The sequence below is a fragment of the Hipposideros armiger genome, unplaced genomic scaffold (genome assembly GCF_001890085.2).
Source record: "Hipposideros armiger isolate ML-2016 unplaced genomic scaffold, ASM189008v1 scaffold_48, whole genome shotgun sequence".
Classification (NCBI taxonomy): Eukaryota; Metazoa; Chordata; class Mammalia; order Chiroptera; family Hipposideridae; genus Hipposideros; species Hipposideros armiger.
The window spans coordinates 4,066,153-4,091,828 of NW_017731398.1; the positions used below are offsets into that span (position 1 = coordinate 4,066,153).

Genomic DNA, 25,676 nt, shown 5'->3' on the forward strand with positions numbered 1-25,676 from the left:
AGGAGGACTTACTCTTGGAATGATCCCCCATAGCACCCAGAAAAGGATAATGAAAAATAATGTCCACCATGCAGAAGGAGGCGTGCGCCAAGCGTGCGGCCCGGGCACAGCACGAGGGTCGCGCGCCCCGCCCGGCTCTTTGCTAACTAATTCCGGCCCCGCGGACTTGCAGGACCGACCGCACCGGCCCGCACGCAGCATGACGTCAGCACGCAGTCGCCGGGCCAGGGGCGGGACCTGCGGCGTCACCAGGCTCCCCAGAACAGGGGTGCGGGGGAGGTGATGGGGACCCGCGGCTGGTGGGCGGGCGGGCTGGATAGAAGGCGGGGGTGACGCGGGATTGGCTGCGAGGGACGGGGCAAGCCTGATTGGCCGGAGTGAACAATGGAGTGCAGCCCCCTCCCCGAAATCTGCGCGGAGCCTCGGGCCTGTCCAGTGTTGGCGCTGGACCCCGCGTCCGCGCTGCCTTGTGGACTTGCGGGGCGGCCCCCAGACGCGCCGGAGCGAGGAGCTGGATGCCCGGGGAGTGGAGGGGACCTCGCCTTTCAAAGCTCCCCTTTCATAAATACAAAAACGAAAAATCCACTCTCTGCACGAGAGCTGGGGAACTGGTCTGCTTGGACATGACCATCACCACCCAGCCGGCCACCTTTCTCCTCTCGCATGCCTTTGTTCTCAGGGTCCCAGCTGGAGACAGAGGGTAGGAAACGACGACCACCGGGGTTGGGACAAACTTCTCAGACTGACTGACTCACACCCGCCGCCTGGGGAAACCTCCAAACTGGAGCGCTACGTGGGAAGCGCCCAGCCCGGGGCCATCTCCGAAGATGCACCCGGATCCTGCCCCGAGCTTTGACGTGCCTTTTTTTCGGGGGGAGGGCGCGCGTACGTTGATACAGATTCCTCTCATCCTTTCCCCACCCGAATAGCACAGCTCCTAAACACCAGAATAAAACGATTTCTATCAACTCTTCGGTTTCGTGTCACAAACCAACTGCAAAGCAAATAATCAGAAACTAACGTGGCGCGTGGGGTGATTTACCATCTGCGGCGGCTGCTCCGTCAAAACCGCAACTTCTGAGCAGAGTCCAGGCGTTTCTTTCTTTCAAAGAAATCGCTGTGGGTTTTGTTTGAAAGGGTTCGAAAACTGGCCCATGAATTATAAATAACATTTATCCATAAGACCGCGGTGACTGTTGTTGTTTTCCCATTAAAAGGGGCACCAAGGACGTGGTGCGTGCCGGGATGGGGCGCGGTGAGCGCCTGGGGAGACAATGTCTCCACCGGAGCCCAGACCCGGGCCCAGGTCTCCCCGGGTGTCTCGGCCCCTCTGCTGAAAACCGAAGGCTGGTTGGCCTCAAGCTCTGGGCTGCGCGCCCAGAAGGGGCGCAGCCAGGGGCGCAGGGAAAGGCAGTGCTGGGAGCCGGGCCGGCCCGGATGCGCACTAAGCCTTTGGCTCTGTGAGGACCCACCGCACAGCCAGTGTGCACTCACCCTCCCCGCGCTGTGCCCAGCGCTTCACGCCCGCAGTCCCGTCGTCTCTCCAGGCTTTTGACCACAGCCCCGGTGTTTGGAACCCGCAGTCTTCACGCGGGTCCAGTTCCTCGGCCCAGCAGCGTCCCAGCGCTGCGCCAACAGGCGGTTTCTTGCGTCTTAGGCCGCTAGCGCTCTCCTTGAAGGTGTTTGCGGCAAGTCTGGGGGAGGGAGAATGCTGCGTTTGAACGGATGTGTCTATGTAAAACAACAAAAGAAAAAAGAAGAAGAAAGAAAAGAAAAACGGGGGTTGAGGAGCAAGGGGCGGGCATCTGTGCGGGTGTCTCCGCCAGGCCACTCTGTGACCTCAGGCATCTAGCGTCTCACGTCTGTTCCTCAGTGTCCTCGTCTGTAAAATGGGGGCTCAAAATAATAGTTAACCTTGGCTACTGTAGGAGTTAAATTGTTCTCTGGACAAGGCTTAGAGCAACACCTGGCACATAGCGACCGCACCATCAGCGTTAACTGTGAGACGTGCCATCGTGGCTGTAGCCTGTTTCAAGTTTACGTTGGGTGCTTGTCTGCTGTGTGTGGTGCCTGCCTGTGTGTGCCTGGGGTGCAGGCTCACACATGCGCACGCCCACAGGCCTGCCATCCCCACTGCCTGCCACTGGTTCTTACCCACTCGAGACCTTCACCTGAACGGAGGTGTTCTGTCTCCCATTTTTCATGGAATCGCATATGTGGGGAGGAACACTGGGTGGTCACTGCCCTTATCCTCACAACGGTGCTAGGAAGGAGTACTATTGTTAGAATCGTCCCTGGGTCACAGGTGAGGAAACTTAGGCTTGGAGAGGTTAGGTACTGTGAGGAGCCAGGATCTGAACCGGAGCCTGCCAGTGGAATCACTATGCCTCTGGCTGCCCCACGCATGCAGAGGCTGTTGCACTAATCCTCACCAAGAGTAACAGAAAGGAAATGGAGGCCCCTGGCCTGTTCCCCAGCTTGTAAGTGACAGAAATGGAGCTGGAAGCCGGGTCCCCGGACCCAGACCGGGGCTCTTCCCGCTGGAGTCCCTGGGGATGGCATAGCCGCAGGTCACCTGAGTACCAGGCCTGTGCTCTGACCCCTTTCATCCTTCTCCTGGCTCACCACCACAGGCCTCCACTCTGCTCCAGAAAGGGCCTGGGCGTTCACATCATCACCTGCCATAGGCTTCTGAGAGCTTGATTTTGGGGTGGGGGCCGGGCACCAAGTCTCAGAGAAAAGCAGCTAAAGCCTCCTGGGAAGAGGAAGAAATATGGCAAATCGGGGTCCGGCTCCAGGGCCCCTGAAGTCCAAGCCGCTGTCTCTCCAAGGTGCTCTTGCCTGCCCCAGTCTGACTCCCTGTGAGCAGACAGGGACCCAGTGGCACAGCAGGCCCCTCTGCCTGCCCCCTGAGCCCTAGCAGTCACGGAGCATTTGCTGCAGGCAGGCCGGCCGGGCTAAGCAGCGGCAGACGTCTCATAGAAATGTCATGGAATCTCCTGGAAAGCGGATTGCATGCAGGCCCATCCTCCGGCCCCCAGGGTGCCCACGCTGCTGAGGCATCCCAGAAATGAATCAATCAGTGACCTTCACGAGGTCATAATACCGCTCAGAGGTGTCAAGGAGGCTCACACCACTGTGCATGATAGTAGTTAGGGACTTGTGCTCTTGAGTCCAGATGCCAGGTGCCTTGTTCGCTCATTTGTTTGTCACTTTGTTTAGAGTGGACATGGGTCTAAGTCATTCTGTATTAGGAAACCCACAGTCTGCAGCACTCTTGTCCTTGGGGGATCAATAGGGTCCTTATACAAGGATGAGAAAAGGAACCCTTTTTTCTGTCTTTGGACACATGGGAGTCTTTGTTTCTTTTTAAACCCCACGTTGAAGGTAGCTGCCAGGATAACCCATCAGGCATGGATCTGAGGAGGGGAGGGGTCCTGGAAAGGCTGTGCCTGGTGCCTTCTGGGAAACTTGCATTTCTCCTGTGTTTCCAGAAGGGGGAACCCCAGCTGGCTCCTGTGGGCCTAGGACTGGTTCAGAGCAGTTAGGTGGCCCATCCAGTCCTCCCCCCAACTTCCTTGTTCCCCCCGCCCCGGCCCTGGTGTTCCTGCCTGGCTTCTGCCAGTCTGCAGCCTTTGGGACTTACACCTTCTTGGTGTCCAGTTTTCTTCTAGAACTATCCATCCCCTTGCTGAGATCTGGGCAATGGGGAAAATGAGAAACACAGGTGGAAAGGAAAGAGGGAGAGACAGCTCCAAAGGGAAGACAGCCGCCAAACCAGGGCTGGAGGGTTGCTTTGCAGAGAGGCCAGCCTCTTGCAAAAGGGCCGGGCTTCAGCTGGGGCCCTGGGTGGACAGGGTGCCCTTCACTGCAACAGGCAGCACGTAGGAGGGAGAGGAAGAGGATGGTAGGTGACAGCGACTCTCTGCTTGACCAATCTCTAGCCAGGCTCCTCTGTGCCCTCCTACTACTGATTAAAATCTGTCCTTGGCACTTTAGTGTCGGGCTTTGTTCACCGTTGACTTAGGGTCTGCACCGTGAAGAGGGCCGGGACACAGGAGGGACGCGAGTGGGGAGGCCCGAAAGGCTTCCTGGAGCCCATGGCGTCTTGTCTGAGCCCTGTAGGCTGAGTGTGATTCTTCTGGGCAGAAAAGGAGCAGGGAAGTCTCGCAGACAGCAAGAGGTGTGTTAGTCAAGCGCGTTTTGGGGAAACCTGAGCAGCCCGCAGAGGCTGGAGCAGGAATGAGTATGGGCAGTGGCACAAGCAAAGCCACAGAGATGGGAACCCCCCCATAGCCCCCCAAGGCAGGGCCACATGGCTGGATTGTCATGGAAGAGGCAGCAAGAACCAAAGACTGAAAGAACCAGGCAGTGGGAACTGCCTGGCTGAGGAGTTGTGAGGGAATTGTCTGGGCAAAGGGGACCGTATGTGACTCTCTTGTGCTGAAGAGATTCAGAGGGGACATGGCATGGGTGTGGCTGTGCTGTGGGCAGACAGACATGTGGGTGAGGACATGGAGGCGAGAGGACAGCAGTCAGGGTGAAGGAAGCTGGTGAGCATGTGGCCTTCGTTGCTGCTCCCTCTTCTGGAAGCAGGCAGGAAGGAGGGAGGTGGGTTTGGGGACCTGGGCACGGTGGTCAGTTGCTCTCAACCCCAAGTGACACGGCGTGAAGGGAAGAGCTTCTACTTGTAATGCTGAGGGAAAAGGAAGAGAATGCCACTCACTTGTCACTTTCTTGGTAAAAATGCCAAAAACTCCATCTGGGTTGAGGCAACAATCCTGCTTCATAAGCTGCGTCCTTCTGGGGTGGCCGTGACTCTGGTTTTGTCTGCTGTGCTCCAGTGCCAGGGTCAGTGACCGTGGGCGTGGGCCCAGAGCTGGCCCGACTTGTGGGGTCTCAGCAGTGTTGCCCTGGAACAGTATTTTTAGACTGCGGTGAAAGGAACTGTAAGATGACCGACTCCAGTTTGACTAGAATGTTAACGATGCCTATGTATTTATTGGGTTGTCGGAAAAGGCATGACACATTTTTGAAACGAAAAACAGAAAAAATACGTCATGACTTTTCCGACAACCCTATATTTATTTCCCCAGCAGGAAAACTGAATGTTGTCATAAGCTCTTCCATCCTGCACGGATGTGTGGGTGTGTTGTGGGTTTAGGGGGGCCAATTACAGCCACGTTACCCATCATAGATGCCTCTGTCATCTTAAAACAAATGGAAAATAATTCATCATGTATCCTCAAATGTGAAGATGCCTCTCTATGAAGTTACTGTCACAATCTCCCGAAGGTTTGGAAGGCTATCTTTTATTCTTTCCAACACACATTCATAACAAGCAAAATCTGTGTGTTTTCTCTTCACGACAAGGACCAATAGACTCGTGTCCTGTTTTGTCTATTTGTCACCTTGAAACGAATGAGGAACTATAAGTGACACCAAATGCGTGGTTCTGGTTAAAGCCCATCAAGCAACCATTTTTCAAAAGAACCTGCAAAGGATCCTCTTTCACTGGAAAACATCTTCTAGAGGCCAGAGCTACTGGCACGTTCCAAAAATAGATGCTAAATGAGATAATAGAACCTGGGTTGCCAGCTCTTGTCCAGCAGGATTATCACCGTCTAATCGGGCACAGATTTGATCAGTGTAATTGTGGAGGGGGCCTCAATCCAGCTCAGGAGGGAATCCAGTCAGACCTTCATCTGCTCTGAATGTGTAATTGGTTTGGAGCAGCAGAAAAGCTGCTTGTACCAGATTTTGCCGCATCACTGTGATGAGGTCTGTTTTGATCAGCTTGAGTTATGGACAGTATAAATTATTTATAGCCACTTTAGACATGCCTTGCACTCGTAAAGACCTTCAGAACAAAATGATAATGCTCGTCTTGCTGCTGTAGGAATCTCATTTAGCTAAATCCTGGTGCCCACAGCTGTGGAAAGCAAGGGGGAGATAGATTAAAGGCCGTTAGGGTCACCAAGTACCGATGGAGGATGATGAGGGGCCGGAGGTTGAGCCGGGCTGGTGGCGGCTGCCTGGTGCCTGGAACTGAAGGTGGCTCCAGCCTCAGGAGATCGTGGGAAGCACGGAGCAGAGTGTGGTGAGGCTTGGCCGGCCCAGCACAGAGATCGCCCCACAAGCGGGCAGCGTTCAAGGTGCCAACAGCCTGTACAAAGTGACTCCATTTTTGCTAAAAACTGAAATGATAAACTCAGCAAATGGAATCGAAGGCTATCTCTCAGACTACATTTATGTTCTCTGACAGTTGGGACTATACAGGTTTTCTGTTTCCCAGATTTTTTATTTACCCATTGTCCTACGCTATACACTATGACTTTAGAGGGCAAATACTCAAAGCAATTGTTTTTTTTTTAAAACAGTTTTGTTAGTGAATCAACTAATTTTTCTATTTTTAAGATTTTATTGGGGAATTGGGGAAGGGGAACAGCCAGGTTGTTGTCCTTCAATCTTAGTTGTGGAGGGCACAGCTAGCTCAGTTGCACTCCAAGTCCAGTTGTGCCGCTCAGCTCAAGGTGCTTTGTTCAGTTAGTTGCGGGTGGGCATAGCCATCCCATGTGGGAATTGAACCGGAGATCCTGTTGCTCAGAGCTCACGGTCTTGAGCAAACTCTTAACCAACTGAGCCACTTGGCCGGCCCACAATTGTTTGGTTTTTTTTTAGAAAGATAAAGTGAGCCCTGGAACACCAGGGAAGGCCTCAAGAGTGAGGTGGGCATTGAACTAGTCTGTGTGACACTGGGTGTCAGCCTTCTGGAATTCAAAAACCAAGAAAAATACAACGGGACATCACGTGGCACTTTCACATTCCTGGAGGCCAAGTGAGACATTAAAAAACAAGTACTATCTATTATCATTTCATTTAGGGGGAAACATATCGACACCAAAGAAAGAAAAACCTAGCTTCAGAATAAAAGAGTCCTTTCCATTGGGCTGAGTGAAAGACTCATGACATCATCTTGATTTTTCCCATTTGGTAGCAAGATGCTCAAAACTTCATCTTGGGCTGAGGCTCGGGAGTCAGGAGGAGGCACCTGGCAACAAAGCTGAGGGGCAGGAATGAGCCCGAAATGGGGGGGTTCCGGAAGGTCTGGGCGTCCAGTTGTCTCCAGTGCTCGGTACAGTTTCATGGTGTAAGTGGCTCAGTGTGGAGATGCCTGGAGGCCAAGTGACAATGTAGTCCCTGGGGACTCCCTAATGGCGGTCACTTGAAATCCCTCTTCTGAGCACTGAGAATGCAGCCCTGAGTAGCACAGATATTACCGCTGCCCCTTCTCAGGGAGGAGCTGACTCTGCGAGCACAGGTGGTGCCAGTTTCCCTCAGCAAAGAGCCGCCGACCCAGAAAATCTTCCGTGGAAAGGGTGTGAGCGGGGAGGGTCGCCATCCCCGGGGATCTCAGCTAGGGAGCTGCAGACCCTCCTGCACCACTGAGTCCTCGGGTTCCCTTATGCCCGTGGGCATGTCGGAGAGATGGGCACGTGTGAAGTCAGAGTATGACCTCGGTACTCAGGTGCACACCTCAGGCTTCACTTCAGCATCGGGAAGGCTAAGAGATGCAAGGTTCGTTTGACAGTGCAGGCCAGTTCTTTGCCATTAATCCCATGAGTCATACAGGCCTCCTCTAAGGGCCTGAAATGTGACTATTCTAACACAAGGAAAGTATCACTAATCGGGACAAAGCAGGAGGGGGTCACAGTGCATTCTAGAAGATGTTGACCTCAAGGTCACCTTATACATTGTGCATACGTCATAGTAAATATCAACAAAACTGACAGTGGATGAGTCACTGCCAGCGGAGAGCTCCTGCCTTAGTCGCTTTCACGGAGTTTAGAGCCTTATGTACTGGTGTATTTATACACCAGAGCCAAGGTTTGAAAGGAGAGGTTTGGGAACTAACCAGTTTTGCATGACCGTGGTGACCGTCAGCTTGGTTGGTACAGCTTTTTCTCACAGACAGTTTTAATGGCTGTCTTTCCATGAGATCCTTCATGCAAATTCTCAGCCTCTAAACGGAATTGCAAAGGACACTCCAACTTTGATGGCACATTTTGGGAGGGTGTCCCTACTTTCCCATGTGGGAATTACTTGGATTGTGGCTGTACCTCTGATTAGCAGTCTCCTTTTAGGAAGTTGGTTGTTGTCTCTTTCTTATGGGGAGAAAACATATTTTTGGGGCACCTGCTAAAACATATTTTGAGGGCAAGGACTGTGTCTATTTTGTCCTTCCTGGGCCTAGAAGAGGGCCTGCACACAATGTGCTCATGACGAGGCTGTGGAGACTGTGGTGTCCAGGTGTCCCTCCTGGGTGCTTCATACACAGGTGTTCACCAGCCTCCAAGATGGCTTTGGGCGACCCCTGCCTGCGGTTATGCTCACCCTGTGTGGTACTCTCCCACATTCTATCAATAGGTTAGTGCAACCAGTAGAATATAGCAGTCATGACAGACAGTATGTCACTGCTGAGTGTAGGGTGTAAAAGGCTGCAGCTTATGTCTCGGTGCTTGTCTGTCTCTGTCGGTCTCTCTGATCACTGCCTCTGGTGGAAGCCGTATGGATGGGTCTCGTACCAACAGCCACGTGGGTGAGCTTAGAAACCTGTGCTCCAGTCCCACGTCGGCCTCCAGAGACTGTAGCTCTGGCCAGTAGTTTGCAACTTGTGACAGACTGAGCCAGAGCCACCCAGCTGAGCCACACCGTGATTCCTCACGCTCAGAGGCCGTGTGACAATACATGTTTCAAGCTGCTGGATTTGGGGACTGATATGTTACACAGCAACAGACAACTAATACAACATTGTCACCAAAACCCTCTAAGGACGGCATTAGCAGCACTCTCTCTGACCAGTGAAGACAGGGGATCAGCATCTTAAGGAAATTCAGGCATTTGCCTAAGACATCTCAGCTAAAAGTGGGAAAAATCGGATACAAACCCAGGTCAGACTCCTGCTATCTCCGAATAAAAACATCACCTTTCCCCTGCCCAAATAATCTTATCCTTAAAGTCTGTCACTCTGTTATCATTTGGGATTTCAACATCTGGTAATAATAAGAGCCGTGATTATTAAAAATATACCAAGGGAAGCTGTTTGCATAACCCATAAATGTTAGAGGTTTCACGGTCATGATTTTCAAACAGAGAAATGACAACACATGGGAAGGAACAGATAAGTTGAAAGGAGAATCTGAAAGTGACACCATTAACATCATCTGTAGGTGTTTTTAGCACGAAGGAAGAAGTCTTGTTGGCAGACACTGCTAAGAAGTTTGGCCCACTTTTACGTGCTCTATTTAGCAAGGCAGAATGTTGCAAAGTAATGTCTTATTGAGAACACAGATGACCCTTGAAAATATGAAGCAGGTTTTACGAATACAGGCCCATTTTTATGTGGCCCACATTGAAACAGAGAAGGGGGCCAGCAGTAGTACCCTGGGGTCCAGTCTCCATTGGCTTCCAGATTTTAAGTGAAAAAGTGGGTCTGTTATGCAAACAGCTTTGAGACAAATCCCGAGGCCTCCGTGTCTAACTGGCCACTGCCCCAAAAACGCTTTCACAGAAATTCTGGAGCAGCTCTGGAAAGTGGTGAATTCGAGCCATATTGATGGATGACAGAGAGGTGCAGGGTGTACAGCATGTTAAACTAGGCGTAAAGCAGCAGTTCCCAGTCAGGGAGCCCCAAAACACGGGTGAGTCACAGTTTGTGTGTAAGATGTTACAAGTCGTTTGTCATCATTCACAGTTAAATTACTGGCTTTTTCAAACGATGTTTATTTTTTGAAAGAAAATAAACGAGAGGACTTATCATAACATCCCTTATGGGATGTACATGTGCATCTATGTGTGTGTGTAGCTACATAATGTGCAGTTTGACATTTGAGGAGTACAGTTCAATGCTTTTTAATATATTCACCACAATCCATTGTAGACATTTCCACCATTCCCCAAAGAAAGCCCACACCCATTAGCAGTCACTCCCCATTCCATCCTCAGCCCTGAGAGACACCAACCCCCCTCTCCTGGAGACCCCTGGCCTGCTCTGTGTCCCTTACTTTTTCCTTTTACAGACTGCATGTGAATGGAATCGTATGTCCTGTACCTGGCTTTTTCCTACTTGGTGCAATGCTTTTGAGACTCGTTGTTGCATGTGTCAGTAATAGGTGTCTTTTTGTTGTTGCACGATGGAAGTCGATGGACCATCCTCAGCTTCGGCGGCCATCACGAAGTACCATAGATTAGGTGGCTTGAACAAGAGAAACATGTTTTCTCAGCTCTGGAAGTCCAAGGTCAGGGTGCCAGCAAGGTAGGGCTCTGCTCGGGACTCTCTTCCTGGCTTGCAGAAAGCTGCCTTCTCTCTCTGTTCAACTGGGGGACAGAGGAGGGGCGCAGTGATGCCCCCATGAGCATCAGCTCCCCCCGGGCGTGTAAGGCGTGTTAAGAGGGTTGCGTTTTATCCTAAAAGCAGCGGTGAGCCACCGAACAGGGGCGCACCATCACCAGCTGACCCTTGGGCTGCAGGGGAGATGGGTGGGCGGGAGGGTGGAGCCAGCCAGTGCAGCAAGCCAAACGGGCGGGCGGAGTCCCAGGTGGATTTGGAAGCTGTTTTGGCGGTAGATCCGCTTTAACTTACCGACAGGATGGGGGATGAGGAGAGAAAGGAGTCCAGTATGACCGCAGGTTTCTGGCTTGCGCAGCTGGGCGGAGGTGGGAAATAGTTCCTGTGGAAACGGAAAACAGGAGCGTTACATCCGGAAGGGAAGGCCGAGTCGTTTGTGGACAGGTGCGTTTGAGGCGTTTAGGGACATCCCGTAGAGAGGCTGGGGAGGCGGCTGGACGTGTGGGCGCCAAGGTCCGGAGTCCCCCGGCAGTCAGCGGTGTGGAAAGCAGCTTGGGGGGGGGAGGGGCTGGGGTGCGCCCCAAGTTACACCCCCATCTGTCTACTCTTCCGTCCGCACCCCCGGCCCTATCTCCAGTCGTTCTGCCTCCTGCCGGCAGCAGAGCCCTTCCTACCCCTTGTCCTTGCACCTTCCCGTCACGATCCTTGCCAGTTTGCGTCCACACTGCCCGTTCCCCTGGAACCCAGCTCCAATATCACCCGTTCGGTGCATCCCTCCTCGCGCAACAGGAATGATATGTTTACTTGTGTGTTTCTCCAGAGTCTGGTGAGGTCCACATGTTACGCATTCTAGTCTTACATGCCCAAACTTGGAAAATGTGTTTAACACGTTGCAGGTGTACCGTTGTGACTAACAGGAGGGAGAGGGCTGGACCTCAGAGCCAGGAGAGTGACGTCGTCGGCGCAGGGGCGGGGCGGGGCGGGCCTGGGAGGCTGCGCGCGCCGCCGCACCAGCGCCACGCGCAGAACCTCCGCCTCACCTTTGCCCTACTCCCAAGCCGGGCCAACTTTCCGCCGTCCCCATTGGCCGCGCGGCCGTCCAATGGGCAAGCAGGAACCGCGAGCTCGCGCTCTCAGCCCGGGGCGTTCGCTCTCGTCCGTGCGTCTCGCGAGCGTTGCGGTGATTGACGGGCGGCGCAGCTGAGTCCGCGTCTGGCGGCTGTGAGGCAGACGGTTCTGAGGCGACTCGCAGCGGCGACCATGTTTCGAGCGGCGGCTCCTAGGCGGCTCCGGCGGGCGGTGAGTGCGGGCGGGCAGGGCCGCGCCCGGTGACGGTCCAGCCTCAGCGTGCCTCCCGTGGACGGTCTCGGCGAAGGCCACCGGCTCCCAGACCTGATTGGTCGTCGCGCGAGCGGGCCCGGCCCGGCCTGGCCTCGGGCCCAAAGTTCTGGGACGCCGTGACTACTTGCGAGGCCGAGGTCAGAGGGCGGGGCTCAGGGTGACCCCGAAAAGGCAACCTGCGCTCCTGCCGGCCCCCCTCCCAGCCCTGTCCCCCACACCGGGTCTCGGTGTCGCCAGGTTCTCCACACTTGCGGGGAGCAGGCCGCGCGCCCCCGGGGGGGGGGAATGTCGCCGCCGGGATGCTGTCTGGGAAAGAGTGTAAAACCTGGAAGCGGACGTTTCTGGGAGAGTGACACGTTTTCCCTGGGCGCGTGTGGACGCTCGAATGCGCTCCGGGTGGAGCGCGGGGGACGAAGGGCCCGTGGCTCGCGGGCGGTGCTGAGGTGGGGGGGTCGGCATCCTGTCGGACAGCTGGAGCCTGTTCCGAGAGGCAGCTGCTGCCCGTCAGCCCGCTGAGCGCCGTTAACCAGCCTGGGAACCGTGAGGGGGGGGGGCGGTGCGTTTTTGAGGCTCCCCTCAGTAACACATCGTGAGCTGACCACCTGTGTGTGTCTACCGTTCTCGGGAAAGACTGATAGGAAACGGTGATTTATCCCAAGGAAAAGGGACAACAGCCGCTGGACCTAGACTGCAAGTCAAGGAACAAGTGATTTGGGTGGTGTCTGTTAAGAGTTTTAATTTCCAGTTAGGCGACGTGAGAAAGAGCTTGCTCAGCGTGGGTCAGAAACTTCGCTGACGTTTTCTGCTTGCTGTACACCGTGTGCGCGCGCGCGTATTGACTTACTCGCCCCAGGGGTTTTCTCCCAGGACAGCTGACAATCTTTCTAGATACAGCTGTAGGCCCTTGTGTATTCCTTGTTCCATACAAAATGTTCCCCAGCCTGCCTCCCACTACCTCCCCCCCCCCCCCCCGAGGCTCTAGACACAAGTCGAAGTCGTGGATTTGGGAAAATTCCAGATATCCGAGCCAAACTTGCAGAAAAAGACATTTTGCAGTAACGGGACGGTAGCTTCGTGGACAGGTTAGAAGTCTGACCCAAGAGATATAATTCTGGCGGGGACCCTTTAACACTTACTTTGTAGAGCTAACAGAGAAAATAAAGAGTGGTTAACGTTAATAATTATTAGTAACCCGGTTTGCCAATATACATAAGATGGGATTTCCAAATCCTGGTGGTGGTTTGCCACGGACGTTGACCTTGACTTATTTTTAAAATTTGAAGTCAAACAGAAGTCACATAGCTGCTCTGAAGTCATTAGGATCGTTTGGGAGATTTCATTTTCAAGCATGTAAAGAATGGTGGAGCGCTTCTACAATGGACACGCAAATATTAACATTTGAAATTTTAAACTTCTAGGCAAGTTGAAAGAATAGTACAAAGAGTTCTCAAAACCCTTTGCCGAGTTCCACCAGCTGTTAACAGTTTGGCACACTTGCTTTATCTCTCTTGGGAGATACGTACTATTTTTCCGAATCATTTGAGAATATGTTGCAGAGATGCCCTTTACTCCTAAATAATTCAGTGTATTCGCTAGGACCAAGGAGGTTCACCTGTCATAACGACAGTATCATTGGCAAAATCAGCAAGTTTAATAGTGACACAATACTGTAAGCTACAGACATTATTCAGGTGTTGCCAATTGTCTCATGAACATAGCAGTTCGTGTTCTGGTCTGGGACAGCCCAGGGTTGTGCTTTGTGTTTACTTCTCATGTCCCTGCAGTTAGACAAGTTCCTCATCATTTCTTCGGTTTTGATGGTACTGACATTTTTGAAGAGTACAGGCATCCTGTTTTGTTGACTGTCCCCCGATTTCGGTTTGTCTGGTTTTTCCTCATGATTAGATTCAGGCTGTATTTTTGAGAGGAGTATCACAGAAGTTACGTGTTCTTGCTGCATTGTGTTAGGAGACTCATGATGTTGGTTTAGCCCATATTTGATGTTAACTTTAATTGACTAAAGTGTTGTTCACCAGGTCTCTGCACTATCAAGTTACTTCCCCTTGTGATTTTTAACTAACTTGTGGAGACACTGAGACTGTAACTCTCCTGTTTATCATCAGAATTTCATCCACTAATCTTAACATTTGTTGATAAGATTCTTGTCTGAGAAATGATTACTTATGATGTAAAATGGTGATTTTTTCCAATTCCATCATAACTTCTACATTTATTGGCCTTCTATTATAAGGAAGAAGATTCCCTTCTTGCTTATTTATGTATGTATGTATAAACTCATAGATTTTATAATCCATTATAATTCTTAAATTTTCTGATGTTCAAGTTGTCCCATATTTCTAAAATGGTAAAATGGGGGTCTCTTCACACTGTCTTCTCTTTAACTTAAATTTGTCTTAAAGTCAAAATAGCTTATTTGAAACCCCCACTCTTGAAATTAAAAACAAAAAATTGTTCTGTAGCTACCTGTGAGTAAAATTAGGAAGATAAATTTCCATGAAACTGTATTTTTTTTTTAATTGGGGAATTGGGGGGATGGGAACAGCACTGGGGAATTGGGGGAAGGGGAACAGACAAGTTGCTGTTGTTTTGTTCTTCAGTCTAGTTGTGGAGGACGTTGCTTCACTGGCCCAAGTTGGCACCATCATTGCGCTCTTCCCAGGCGAGGCACATCAGTCGCCGGCTTCTGGACGGCCGCTCACTGCAGCTGCTGGCCGCTCACGCTGGCTGCTGGCTACACACGGTAGCCCATGGCAACCCACTGCCACAGGGGCTGCAGCCTACGCCGTCGCCAGCGACTCACAGCAGCCCAGCTCCAGGTCAAGCTGTTGTTCAGCATCTTAGCTGTAGAGGGCAGTGTCACTGGCCCTCATATGTGGGATCCGAACCGGGGCCCTCTGGCATCCCAAGCGAGTTCTTAACCATCGCGCCACTCAGCCGGCCCATGAAACTGTATTTTTAATAACAGATTTAAGTTAACCTCTTAACGGATTGAAAAGATTATTGTGAACTGTGGACAAAACAATGTGAATAAAGCTAACACTACTAAACTACGCTTAAAAATGGGTAAGATGGTAAATTTTATGATTTTTTTTACCATAATTAATGGTAAAAAGAGATACCTTACACTGTTAGAATGTAAGTTAAATGAATTGCATTTGGTTTCTAAGTTCCATTTCCAGTTTTGACTTATTTGTGCTCACGAGCAAAGTCCTTCACCTTTGGGGGGCGCTCCTTAACGTCATCTGTTAATGAAGGCGGTATTTTACATCAACAATATATAGCTAGAGAACACGTTAAGAGGAAAACAGGCAACAGGCATTTGCAATTAGTTAACATTCTTGTAGGGCTATTAATTTGAGTTATTAGTATGATTTGATTCATTTATATTTGACATTAATTTGTTCACTAACATGATACCAAAGAGGTATGTGGAGAGTGAAGCAACACTTTGCAAGGTCATTGGAGTGTTCCTGTGTTTATTGCCAGACAGGAAGGCATATCTGTCATGATTCAGAACCTGGAAAACTGGTATGAAGGAACAGGACATTATTCAGAGTCCATGGTTTGGTGTTGATGAATGAGATTGAACTCTGAAATTCTCATGCAAATTTTAATTTCTTTTGTAAGAAGAAAGGCAATTTTGATGTGTTTCTAAAAGATTTATTGCATAAGGTGAATTCTGTAAAATTATGCTGCCTGCCATTGTCTGCTAAGAGTCTTGTCTGTTTTTAAAGCGAAGTAAATTGACTGTTTTTAATATTATAATCAATGTCATATGACATTTCTAATCATGATTAAAAGTTACTGTATTTTATGACCGCAGAGGTTAAAGTAAGTTATTTAGTTGAAGTACAGAAATGTAATATATATTTTTTTATTGCAAAATGTATGTTAAAGTAGGGATAGGTGACTTTCATTAATTATATAGTACATTTTTCAGTAGAACTTGGGAAGATTTTATAGCTTACTCCCACTTTTTAATTTTTGAGTGAAGAAGCGAAAAGACCCTCACCCCCCTCCTTACCCTACTTAATTTTCAAAGATAGTAGGGGTCTGGTTTTGAGTGGATTTGTAAGGGTAAAGTAGGGAGTTAGAGTCCAGCTTTTTTTTTCCCTTCTAACACATGTGGAACTCCTGAGCCGTAAATCTCCTTGGTTGCTCCTAAAAGCAGTGTCAAATTCTGCTAAGGTTGAATAAGAGAAGGACCCTGATGTGTTCATTGGACTTAGCTATAGTGAGGTTTGCATGACTTTGAAGAGAGTGGATTCGGTGTCATAGTGGAAATGAGAATCAGTGTGCTGTGGGTAGAGGAGAACAAGAGGTGAGGCCACAGAGGTGGAGGGCACTGATGTTATTTTCAAGCAGCTAGGCTCTGAGAGGGTGGAGGGAGGACATTGACCCCTTTAACCCACCCCAGCTCCAGGGCTCCTTGGGTGGCAGCTGAGACCTGCCTTTGATGGCATTCAGCTTCCCCACCCCAGTCTATTTTCTTGGTGCTTCCAGGATGTGTCCCCAGCAGTGCTCTCCAGGAGACGTGCACATCCACACACACAAGGAGGACACAATTAAGGCGGCAACGAGCATTTGTAATCTTAGAGCATCCACTGTATGTAACGAATTAACTTCTCACCTATGTGTCTAGAATGTTCCCAGCTATGTTTATTTTGGGGACAATGAAGAAAACAGTCATCTCATTTTCTGTGGCTCAGATGAACGGCCTTAGAGAATGGCTGACCTAAAGTCTTAAAATTGTTTTCATAGTTCATTGTACAGAGTAGAGTATTATAAGGATGTTTTTAAAGCAGCAGATTTTTTTAAATGGACTATTTTTTGGAGGAGTTTCAGGTTCACAGCAGAATTGAGCAGAAGGTGCACAGCACCCCCACATCCCACAATAGTGGGGGGCACTATTGGCGCTCCCCACCTGGTGCTATATCTGTTAAACCTGCACTGACACGTGGCTATCACCCAGAGTCCAGAGTTTAGGTTAGGGGCCACTCTCGTCGTTACGCCTTCTGTGGGATAAAGACATGTGTCCATCGTTACAGGACCATGTAGAGTGGCTTCACTGCCCTACAGATCCTTCTCTCCCCCAACCCCAGGCAACCACTGATCTTTTTTCTCTGTCCATAGCTTTGCCAGCCTGTCACATAGGTGGGATTGTACGGTGGGTATCCTTTCCAGACTGCCTTTTTCACTTACATTTAAGGTTCCTCCATGTCTTTTCACAGTGACAACTTTGTGTGTGTGTGTGTGTGCTGAATAATATTGCATTTGCTGAAGTTTAGGCATGAATGGCAGATGAGGAATTAGCTGGAGTGGAAGGTGAAGTGGTAGATTTTTTTTTTTTTTTTTTTTTTTTTTTTAGCTGAGCCATCCTGCTACCTATTGGCAGCTTAGCGGCTGCTCAGCTCGGGCTGGCCTCGAACCGCTGTTGCTCAGAGCTCAAACTCTTGAGTGAGCTCTTAACCAACTGAGCCATGAAGTGGTAGATTTTTAATTTGGGGATTCATTAAAATCCGGAGAGCCTTGAACATGTTTAAATGTTTCCCTGCAAGGAACCGGTTAGAGACATTACAGAAAGAAGACAACAGAAAGAAGTCTGAGTAGATTTGAGAGAATGGAATCAGATAAAGAGATCAGACCTTGGGGGAAGGACCTGCAGCAGCTTCCGCGGTGATGGGGCAGGTCAGGGGTTTTGGGGTGGAGATCAGGAAGGGGAAGCAGGTCCTTCGGTTTTCAAGGTGTAGTAAGAGGTGAGCCTCTCTGCTGACGTGGGGAACAGACTGCTTCAGGGGTCTGAGGAACACCAGAAGAGCATATATGAGGGAGTGGCGTGGGGAGTGAGTGAGAGTGCCCACAAGTGTATCCTGGCAACAGGGCCACGCTGTTTTGAGGGCCCGGTAAGGTTGGTAACTAAGAATTTATGGTGACGGCAGCCTGCATTAATCTTGATTTAAGTAGTAGTGTTTTGTTTTTTTCTCTCTTTTTATTATCTTTTTCTTAAGTAGCAGTGTTTTGAAGAGATGGCAATTCCTTTCTCGGTAATTACTTTATTAAGTATTTTAGTCGTTATTTTCAAATGTTTAAGAATTTGGCTCCTTTTCTCCATGAAAAGGAGGGGCCCCAAAGAATACAGATGCAGTGGGGTATAAGATAAAATAACAAAATGACATTTGTTAACACCTTTTCAGTAATGGATCTGTGCTTTGTGAATCTTCAGTGGTATTCTATACCACTCTTCTCCTTAAAGTAGGATTTTAGGGTTACAGAATTTTTACAGCTGGAAAAGAAGCTGTGGATGTCATTTTTCTTTTTGACCAGCACTATTTTTATTTATTTATTTATTTTAAAGGAGAGTATTGCTAAGTGAAATCTTACAGGACTGACCCAGGTATAAAGCAATTAAAATGGTGCTGCTTTGATGTGAGTGGTAATTAAAACCCCAAATCTGGAGTCTGATGACCTGGACTTCTAACCTGGCTCTGCTTCCTGTCTGTGTAGCTTGAGCTTCATCACCTGTAATGTCAGGGTAATGCTGGTACCTGCATCATAGAGTTTTAAGTAAGATGACACACGCATGTGTGCACACACCACACGCATGCACGCACACAGACACACACACACACACACCAATGTCCCCCTGGAAGTTCTAAAAAGCTTGAGGATCCCTTAGGAGAACTACCTAATTTATCTGTTGATAGAACTATAATTTACAGCAAATATAGGCCTTCTGCCACCAAATCTTGGATTTATTCTCCAAATGTTGATGGAATCTCATAATTTTTATGGTAAATGAAGTGGGAAACATAATAAAAAAAATTGGTGTCTGATGTATATTAGTACTAATGTGTTATTGGCAATTCTTGTGAAACATGATTTAAATAATAAATTATGTCATTGGGTCCTAATTATGAAGTTCTTCACAAGATGGTGTGCCCTTCTGATTAAAGAAACAAAGTACCATATAATTACAGATATTTATTGGAATAAAGCATTGTATTAGCATCTGGGGATACAAAGATGAGCAGGTATGGTATTTGCCTCTGAGAACTTTCACCCCATCCCAGGAATTGTGAATTCTTGTGATTTGCTACAACTTTTCTGGAGAACATTGTGCATCAGGCAGTATTAAAAGCGTTGAAAAGTGTGCCTACCTCTTGATCTATCACTTCTACCTGTAGGAACTTGTTAAAAGAAAAGAGTCTTAAGATGTGCATAAAGATTTCTAACCTTAACTTAAACCATCTCCCCTAAGAAGGCAAATTTTTAATGTAGAAAATAAAAAGGTATACAAACAGGTACTTGATTTGCAACGACAAAGGTCTCATTTTCTCCCCTTCTTTGCTCCCTTTGAATAAACACAAAGGGAGGAAAAAAGCAATGTCTTCCATTGACACATGGCAGTGATTCTTACCTTGGGCACAGTCTGCTGTGCTCTGCCCTTCCTCTCCCCAGCTGGGGAGGCATTTCTACCCCCTGGAAGGCTTGCCTGCGCTAGGGTCTCTGGCCCCTGGCTCCCACTCTGGGATTGTGTTGACAGGGGATAGAGGTGTTTAGAGGGCTGAGGAGAAGGTGGGGTGAAGCCGAGGGAGGAAGTCTAGGAGAGGGGGGCTCCCTATTGTGTTGAAGGTTGAGCAGAACCTGGCTTAGTCTTCTGTGGACAGAGCTGCTAGACTACAGTCTGGGCAGGCTCCCATCAGAGGGTCTTTCGACTAAAAGTCGCTCTCACTGGTTGAGATGAGTGCAGAAATTTAGCTATGAGGATGGTCTTTGCATTATTTATAATAGTATTACATTATTAATAACCCAAGTGACTGCAGAGACTGGTTAAACTAATATAGCAATTAATATTTAACAATATAGTAAATGAAAAAAACGTGTTTTGTCAATTCTGTTGTTAACCAGTGTTTAGCCCTGTGCCTGCCTTCCCTGTATTCATACCCCCCTCGTAAATGTCCAACTCTGGGTCAATTTTATATTATGCTGCTTCACTGCAGCTGCTCCAGATCTGAAGATGATTGCTGAACGAAGCCAGGCAACCATGCCAGTCGACCATCACTGCCTCCTTTTATCATTGCTCAGTGCCGTTTCTTTCCCATAAGGATAGATCCAAAATTTGCTTCTTTCCTCATGCCTGTGGTACCTCCCTCACCTTTTCACATGAAAGGAACACCTACAGTTCCTTCCTTCCTTCCTCTCTACTTCATGATCTGCAGCCTCCAACATTTTGGATCTCTCTGTTAATTGAAAAACGGTTCTCTCTTATAATTGTATGTGAACAGGTCTTATTTCCCTTGACATTTTTGAGTGCAGGGACTATTTTTGTCCATTTTTGTGTTCCTGGTGTTTGAAATCTTTCTAGATGACCATGAACTGTTGCTGGTCTCTTGATGGTCTACAGTGGGTATGGGTAGGTATGGTTTTGTTCTAAGGCACTCTCTAAAAGTTTTTTTTTTTTATTAATTTGGAAGCATATTTGAACAGTTGAGACCTCAGCAGAATTGCTGTGTGTGTTGTTTTAAAGACATTTACATTTTTAGTTATTTTGGCATGGAATACATTTTGCCTGAAACAATAGAAATCAACTTAAGTAATTGATTTCAGACCCATTATTTCTGGATGTACTGTGTTCTTTAGCAGCATTGCTGCAAGTGGATGGAATTGGCAGCAGTTTGATTCCTAGTTTGAAAGTCACATGTTCCGTTTAACGATGTTAAATTTATATACAGTAACTTTCTCATCTATCACAGATTAGTTGGAAAATTGTTTTGAAATAATTAAAAAAAATTTTAACAGTAGAACACTAATTTGCATTTTCTGTTCTTATTAGGTATATTAGTAATAGAGTTATAGACATAATAGCCCAATTTTGCATTTGAGCAAGTATTTTATAAATGCATTTATAGAACTGTATATTGTATAGTTTTCTTTAAAGCACACATGCTTAAGTCAGTAAAAAAGAAAAAAAACTATTTGTATTACAATGTTCTTTTCCATTTTCTCCCTCTTTTTAGGTTTCATTGCTACGATTTCAGAGTACCCTGGTAATAGCTGAGCATGCAAACGATACTCTAGCACCCATTACATTAAATACCATCACTGCAGCCAAACGTCTGGGAGGTGAAGTGTCCTGCTTAGTAGCCGGGACCAAATGTGACAAGGTGAGAAATTTTTAAGGTCAATCATAGCAAATATAATCTCTATCAAGAGACAGGGAAAGATGGCAATGGAGAATTATGGTGAGGACTGTAACCCAAACTGGGCTCTCAGCCTCATTAAATGGCCAGTGTCACAACCATTACTGCGTGTGAAAAAGGAACTAAGTTTGCTCACTAAGCATTTTATCTTTTGAAATGAGGTGGAATACTTGATTTAGTTCCACTGGCACCATCATGTGCCATCAGGTACCAAGTAGAATGATAATATTCGAGTCGCCTTAGAGGTTAATAGCCGATTCCTTTTTTGTATTGATGAATATACCTGCTAATTGCTTTTAATTCCTGCGAGTGGTAAATCTGGACAAAGTATCATGGGTGTTACTTTTTAATTGTTATGAGAACTCCAGTGGAAGTAGTACTGTGCTTTCCAAACTGTAGCTGGGTGCGGAAAGACAGTCTTCATTTTTGTTCTTGTTGAAATAGGACAGTGACAGCTTTGTAAAGCAGCCCCCTGGAAAGGTGCTATGATAGGGTTTGCAGGGTCTGTGCCACTGAAATTGCGCTTCAGTTAAGCTTTTGCAGCCTGAGCCACCATTTCCCTCGCACCACACAGGAGTTGCTGGGTGTGTGGTATAGCTGGGGGCGTGCATCTCTGGGGAAGAAGCCTGGAGAGCGCGGGCTTTTTTCTAGAAGATCCTGGGTAGTTTTTATTAAAGGGCATGGTTGCAGCGCATGTGAGGTAATGATATTTGGAATGCCAGTGTCGCTTCTAGTTTCTTATGTGAGATCGGCGTCTTAAAAGACTGTCTTCTGGCAGGTGTGGGGTTAAGTCATGTGTGTCAGAGTCTTACATAGTTGACACTCATAGGATCTGGCTGTACTGCCTTTTCTGGGTGCGTGTTCTGGGTTTGATTGTTTATTTTGCTGTGATTGTAAATAATTATTCTAATATTGGTTTTAAGATGTTTGAAATGATATCTTACATTCACTATTATTTTGAGAAAAGGCAGAGATCATCTCTTCAGTCATGATTTTATTACCATGTCACGTGCCAATCTTAAAAGCCATGAGTGACTGTGTAAAGAGACTGTTCATGGCCTGGGCAGGGTTTGAGACTGCTGTCTGTAAGCAGCAAGTGATTCTAACGCGTGGTGCCAGAGCTCTTGCCGGTGAGCAAGGGGAGTTTGGATAGCACAGCGCAGTCTGCGGGCGGCGAGTCCGTGGTCCCATGGAGGTCCTTGTGTGTTGCATCCTGCTGGAGGCACAGCCTTTTACGCCCGCTCCTCAGTGAGTCTGGCGGTGACAAGAAGGCAGAAGACCGCACTGTGATTGCCTGTTTCTGCTAAAGCAGAAACCAGCAGGCTGTGATTACACAGACTTACCAACTGGAATTCTAACCGCCTTCCCTATACAGGAGATTTGATCCAAACAGGAAAAATGAGGAACAAAAATAAAAAAATATGTTGTTTTCTCACAGACAAATATCTGTAGATAGACAGGAACTCAGAGGTTGACAGTGACCGTGTGTGAGGTTTTCTGTCGTGCCCAGCTTCACTGATTTTACCATCAGCAGAAATTATTCTTGCCAAATAAAGTGCTGTGACTTGCTCTTTACCCCTAGGAAGCCCAAAGTCTGAAAGGGACTGGCCGTGTGACTGTTGTGAGAGACAGTGGAAAATAACTGTTGCCTCATTTTCACCATTTTTAAGATCATGAATTTGCACTTACATTGAGCGAGAGGCAAAGAGGACAGTTGACAACTAAATTTGAATAGAGAGCTTTGTCAATTGTGGTTTATCAGTAAGTACTTTTCTTTTTCAAGGCAGGAATTTTTGTTTAAGGTCAGTGGGCAGTTAGATCAAGTGGTGTAAGATTTTCTGTGTTGAAGAGTATATTTTATTCCTCAGTAGCCCTTGTGCTGATATGACAGTTTTTACAATTGGCTGTGAAGATGTCACTCCTGAAATTTGTAGTGTTTGCACTTTCTGTGAATGGATGATCAGAACCTCTGTCAATCATTCGCAGGTGGCACAAGATCTCTGCAAAGTAGCCGGTGTCGGGAAAGTGCTGGTGGCCCAACATGATGCCTACAAGGGCCTCCTTCCAGGTGAGGCTCCCCGGTGGGGGAATGCCCCGTGTGCATCATTGTTGAGTAGTGAGCGTGGGAATGTCAGGTACTGTATTTATCAGGTGTGTTTAACCCTCAGAGGAGCTGACACCACTGGTCGTGGCAACTCAGAAGCAGTTCGGTTACACGCACATCTGTGCTGGAGCGACTGCCTTCGGAAAGGTGAGGAGATGGGGCGTGTGGGCTCTTATGTCACCCTCGGAAGGGTTGGGTCTCACTGTGCCTGAACTGTGCAGCAGACTGTTTAGGTAGCCAGTTCTGGCGTGCCAAGTGAGTGTGGTAGTTTTGCTGAATGGTATTCTTTCAAGATTGTATCATTTCTGTTAAAATGCATCTCCAGGGCTGGCCGAGTGGCGCGATGGTTAAGAACTGGCTTGGGACGCCAGAGGGCCCCGGTTCGGATCCCACATATGAGGGCCAGTGACACTGCCCTCCACAGCTAAGATGCTGAACAACAGCTCAACCTGGAGCTGGGCTGCCGTGAGTCGCCGGCGACGGCGTAGGCTGCAGCCCCTGTGGCAGTGGGTTGCCATGGGCTACCGTGTGTAGCCAGCGTGAGCGGCCAGCAGCCGCAGTGAGTGGCCGTCCAGAAGCCGGTGACTGATCTGCCTCGCCCGGGAAGGGCGCAATGATGGTGCCAACTTGGGCCAGTGAAGCAATGTCCTCCACAACTAGACTGAAGAACAAAACAACAGCAACTTGTCTGTTCCCCTTCCCTCAATTCCCCAGCACTGTTCCCATCCCAATTCCCCAATAAAAATTAAAAAAAAAAAAAAAAAAGGTGTTCCACAGACATATATGACCTTGTGCTTCTTTTTCTAGTTCCTTTAGGTGTAAAGTTAGATTGTATATTTGAGATTTGTCTTGTTCTTTGAGGTAGTCCCGTGTAGCTATGAACTTCCCTCTTAGAACTGCTTTTGCTGCATCACATGAATTCAAACCCTTTATTTTCTGTGAGATCTTAATGTTTTCTAATTGTGGTTTTATAAATTATAGTACTTTTCAGTAGCTTTTCTACCTTAGTTGAAAGAGGATTACTATGTAATGTAGGTGTCAAACTGAAAATTAGAAAATCTTTCCTATGGGAAATATGACAGCAGGAAAACGACTCAGGCTGTCACCTCTTGTTGCCATCAGTGTATATAGAACCGCTTACTAGATATGGATTACGCACACAAGAGAAATAGAAGACATAAAACCTCTGCCTTTGGGGTCCTTATATAGTCTCTAAATAGTTGAGGGTCATATAGTATGTTTAATAGACATTAAATTAAAGCAAAATACATGTTATTGCCATTTAAGTAGTGTAATTGTACATGCATGTGGAAGGAAGAATTAGAAAGTAATTCTGGGCAAATACTTTTTTTGTTTGTTTTAGAGATTTTATTGGGGAATTGGGGGAGGGAACAGCATTGGGGAATCAGGGAAGGGGAACAGATAAGTTTGATGTCCTTTTGTTCTTCAGTCTAGTTGTGCAGGATGTTGCTTCACTGTCCCATGTTGGTATTGCGATCATTGCGCTCTTCCTGGGTGAGGCAGTTGCTCACTGGCCATTGGACGGCCACTCACAGCGGCTGACGCCCACTGCCCTGGCCAGACCCACTGCAGCCTATGCCATCGCCGGCGACTCACAGCAGCCCGGCTCCAGGTTGAGCTGTTGTTCACCATCTTAGCTGTAGAGGGCGCAGCGTCACTGCCCCTCATATGTGGGATCCGAACCGGGGCCCTGCTGCTCAGAGCTGGCATCCCAAGCCAATTCCTAACCAACGCGCCACTAGGCTGGCCCAATTCTGGGAGAATTCTTAAAGAACAGAGAGGATTTGGGGGTAGAAAAAGGAGAGGAACTTGAATGCTGTTATAGTGAGAGTTTGCCCACAAGGGGTGGTACCGTGTATGGAGTTTAGGAGGTACCAGGGAGTAAGCTCTGTAGAAAGCAGTGTAGAATTCAGCTTTAGTCTTTGTGTGCTAAAAGCAACACTTCACTATTTGATTACATGTAGATGATGTCACCGTCTAAGAGAATCTGAGTCTGGAAAGGATGGCTACCCAGTTTTCACTAACCGACTCTCTCTGTGTGAGAGCCCTAGAGTTGGAGAAGTTTAGACTGGAAGCATAGGGCTTCTCTTCCTCTTATTGTGAGAAGACTGAGACCTGGGGATGCTGTGCCTTTACCAGTGACTCTGCCAGTGAGAGCAAAGTTACCACGTCTATCCAGGAGATGTGGCATGTGTGTACGAGGAAAAGCATGTGTGTTAATTTTTGTTGCTCTTTTTATACATACTGTACAGGCTGTGCTTCAGCCTTCTGATATTATTTTTATGGTACATAAGATTATATGGACGATTTATAAACCTATCTCCTGTTGATGGACATTTAGGTTCATTTTGATTTTTTTTTAATGCAATATCAATTTTTTGAAAGGTAAAAAATACCTGCTTTGCAATATTTTATATATGTCAAGTAAATATATACAAGTAGATTCTTTTTTAGTATTTAAGAGTTTTACTACTCTGCTAAATATTTTCTTATCAGTAATCCATAACTCACACTTTTTTTTTAAAGATTTTTATTGGGGAATTGGGGGATAGGAACAGTGCTGGGGAATTGGGGGAAGGGGAACAGACAAGTTGCTGTCCTTTTTGTTCTTCAGTCTAGTTGTGGAGGACGTTGTTTCACT

At 47.9% G+C, this 25,676-nt stretch overlaps 2 protein-coding genes across 2 annotated transcripts in view; one reads left to right on the forward strand and one right to left on the reverse strand.

Annotated features, from left to right (window-relative positions):
• The window catches only part of ISL2 (ISL LIM homeobox 2), a 4,777-nt gene extending 4,603 nt beyond the window's left edge, over window positions 1-174 (reverse strand). Inside the window, exon 1 of the mRNA XM_019640097.1 lies at window positions 13-174. Coding sequence (XP_019495642.1) covers window positions 13-70 — 58 coding nt within the window. The 5' untranslated portion in view covers window positions 71-174. The remainder of the gene's footprint in view (window positions 1-12) is intronic.
• Window positions 175-11,505: 11,331 nt separating this feature from the next.
• Window positions 11,506-25,676, forward strand: part of ETFA (electron transfer flavoprotein subunit alpha) — a 56,845-nt gene continuing 42,674 nt past the window's right edge. The window contains exons 1-4 of the mRNA XM_019640123.1: window positions 11,506-11,647; window positions 20,728-20,874; window positions 22,897-22,978; window positions 23,079-23,161. Of these exons, the coding sequence (XP_019495668.1) occupies window positions 11,609-11,647; window positions 20,728-20,874; window positions 22,897-22,978; window positions 23,079-23,161 (351 nt within the window). The 5' untranslated portion in view covers window positions 11,506-11,608. The remainder of the gene's footprint in view (window positions 11,648-20,727; window positions 20,875-22,896; window positions 22,979-23,078; window positions 23,162-25,676) is intronic.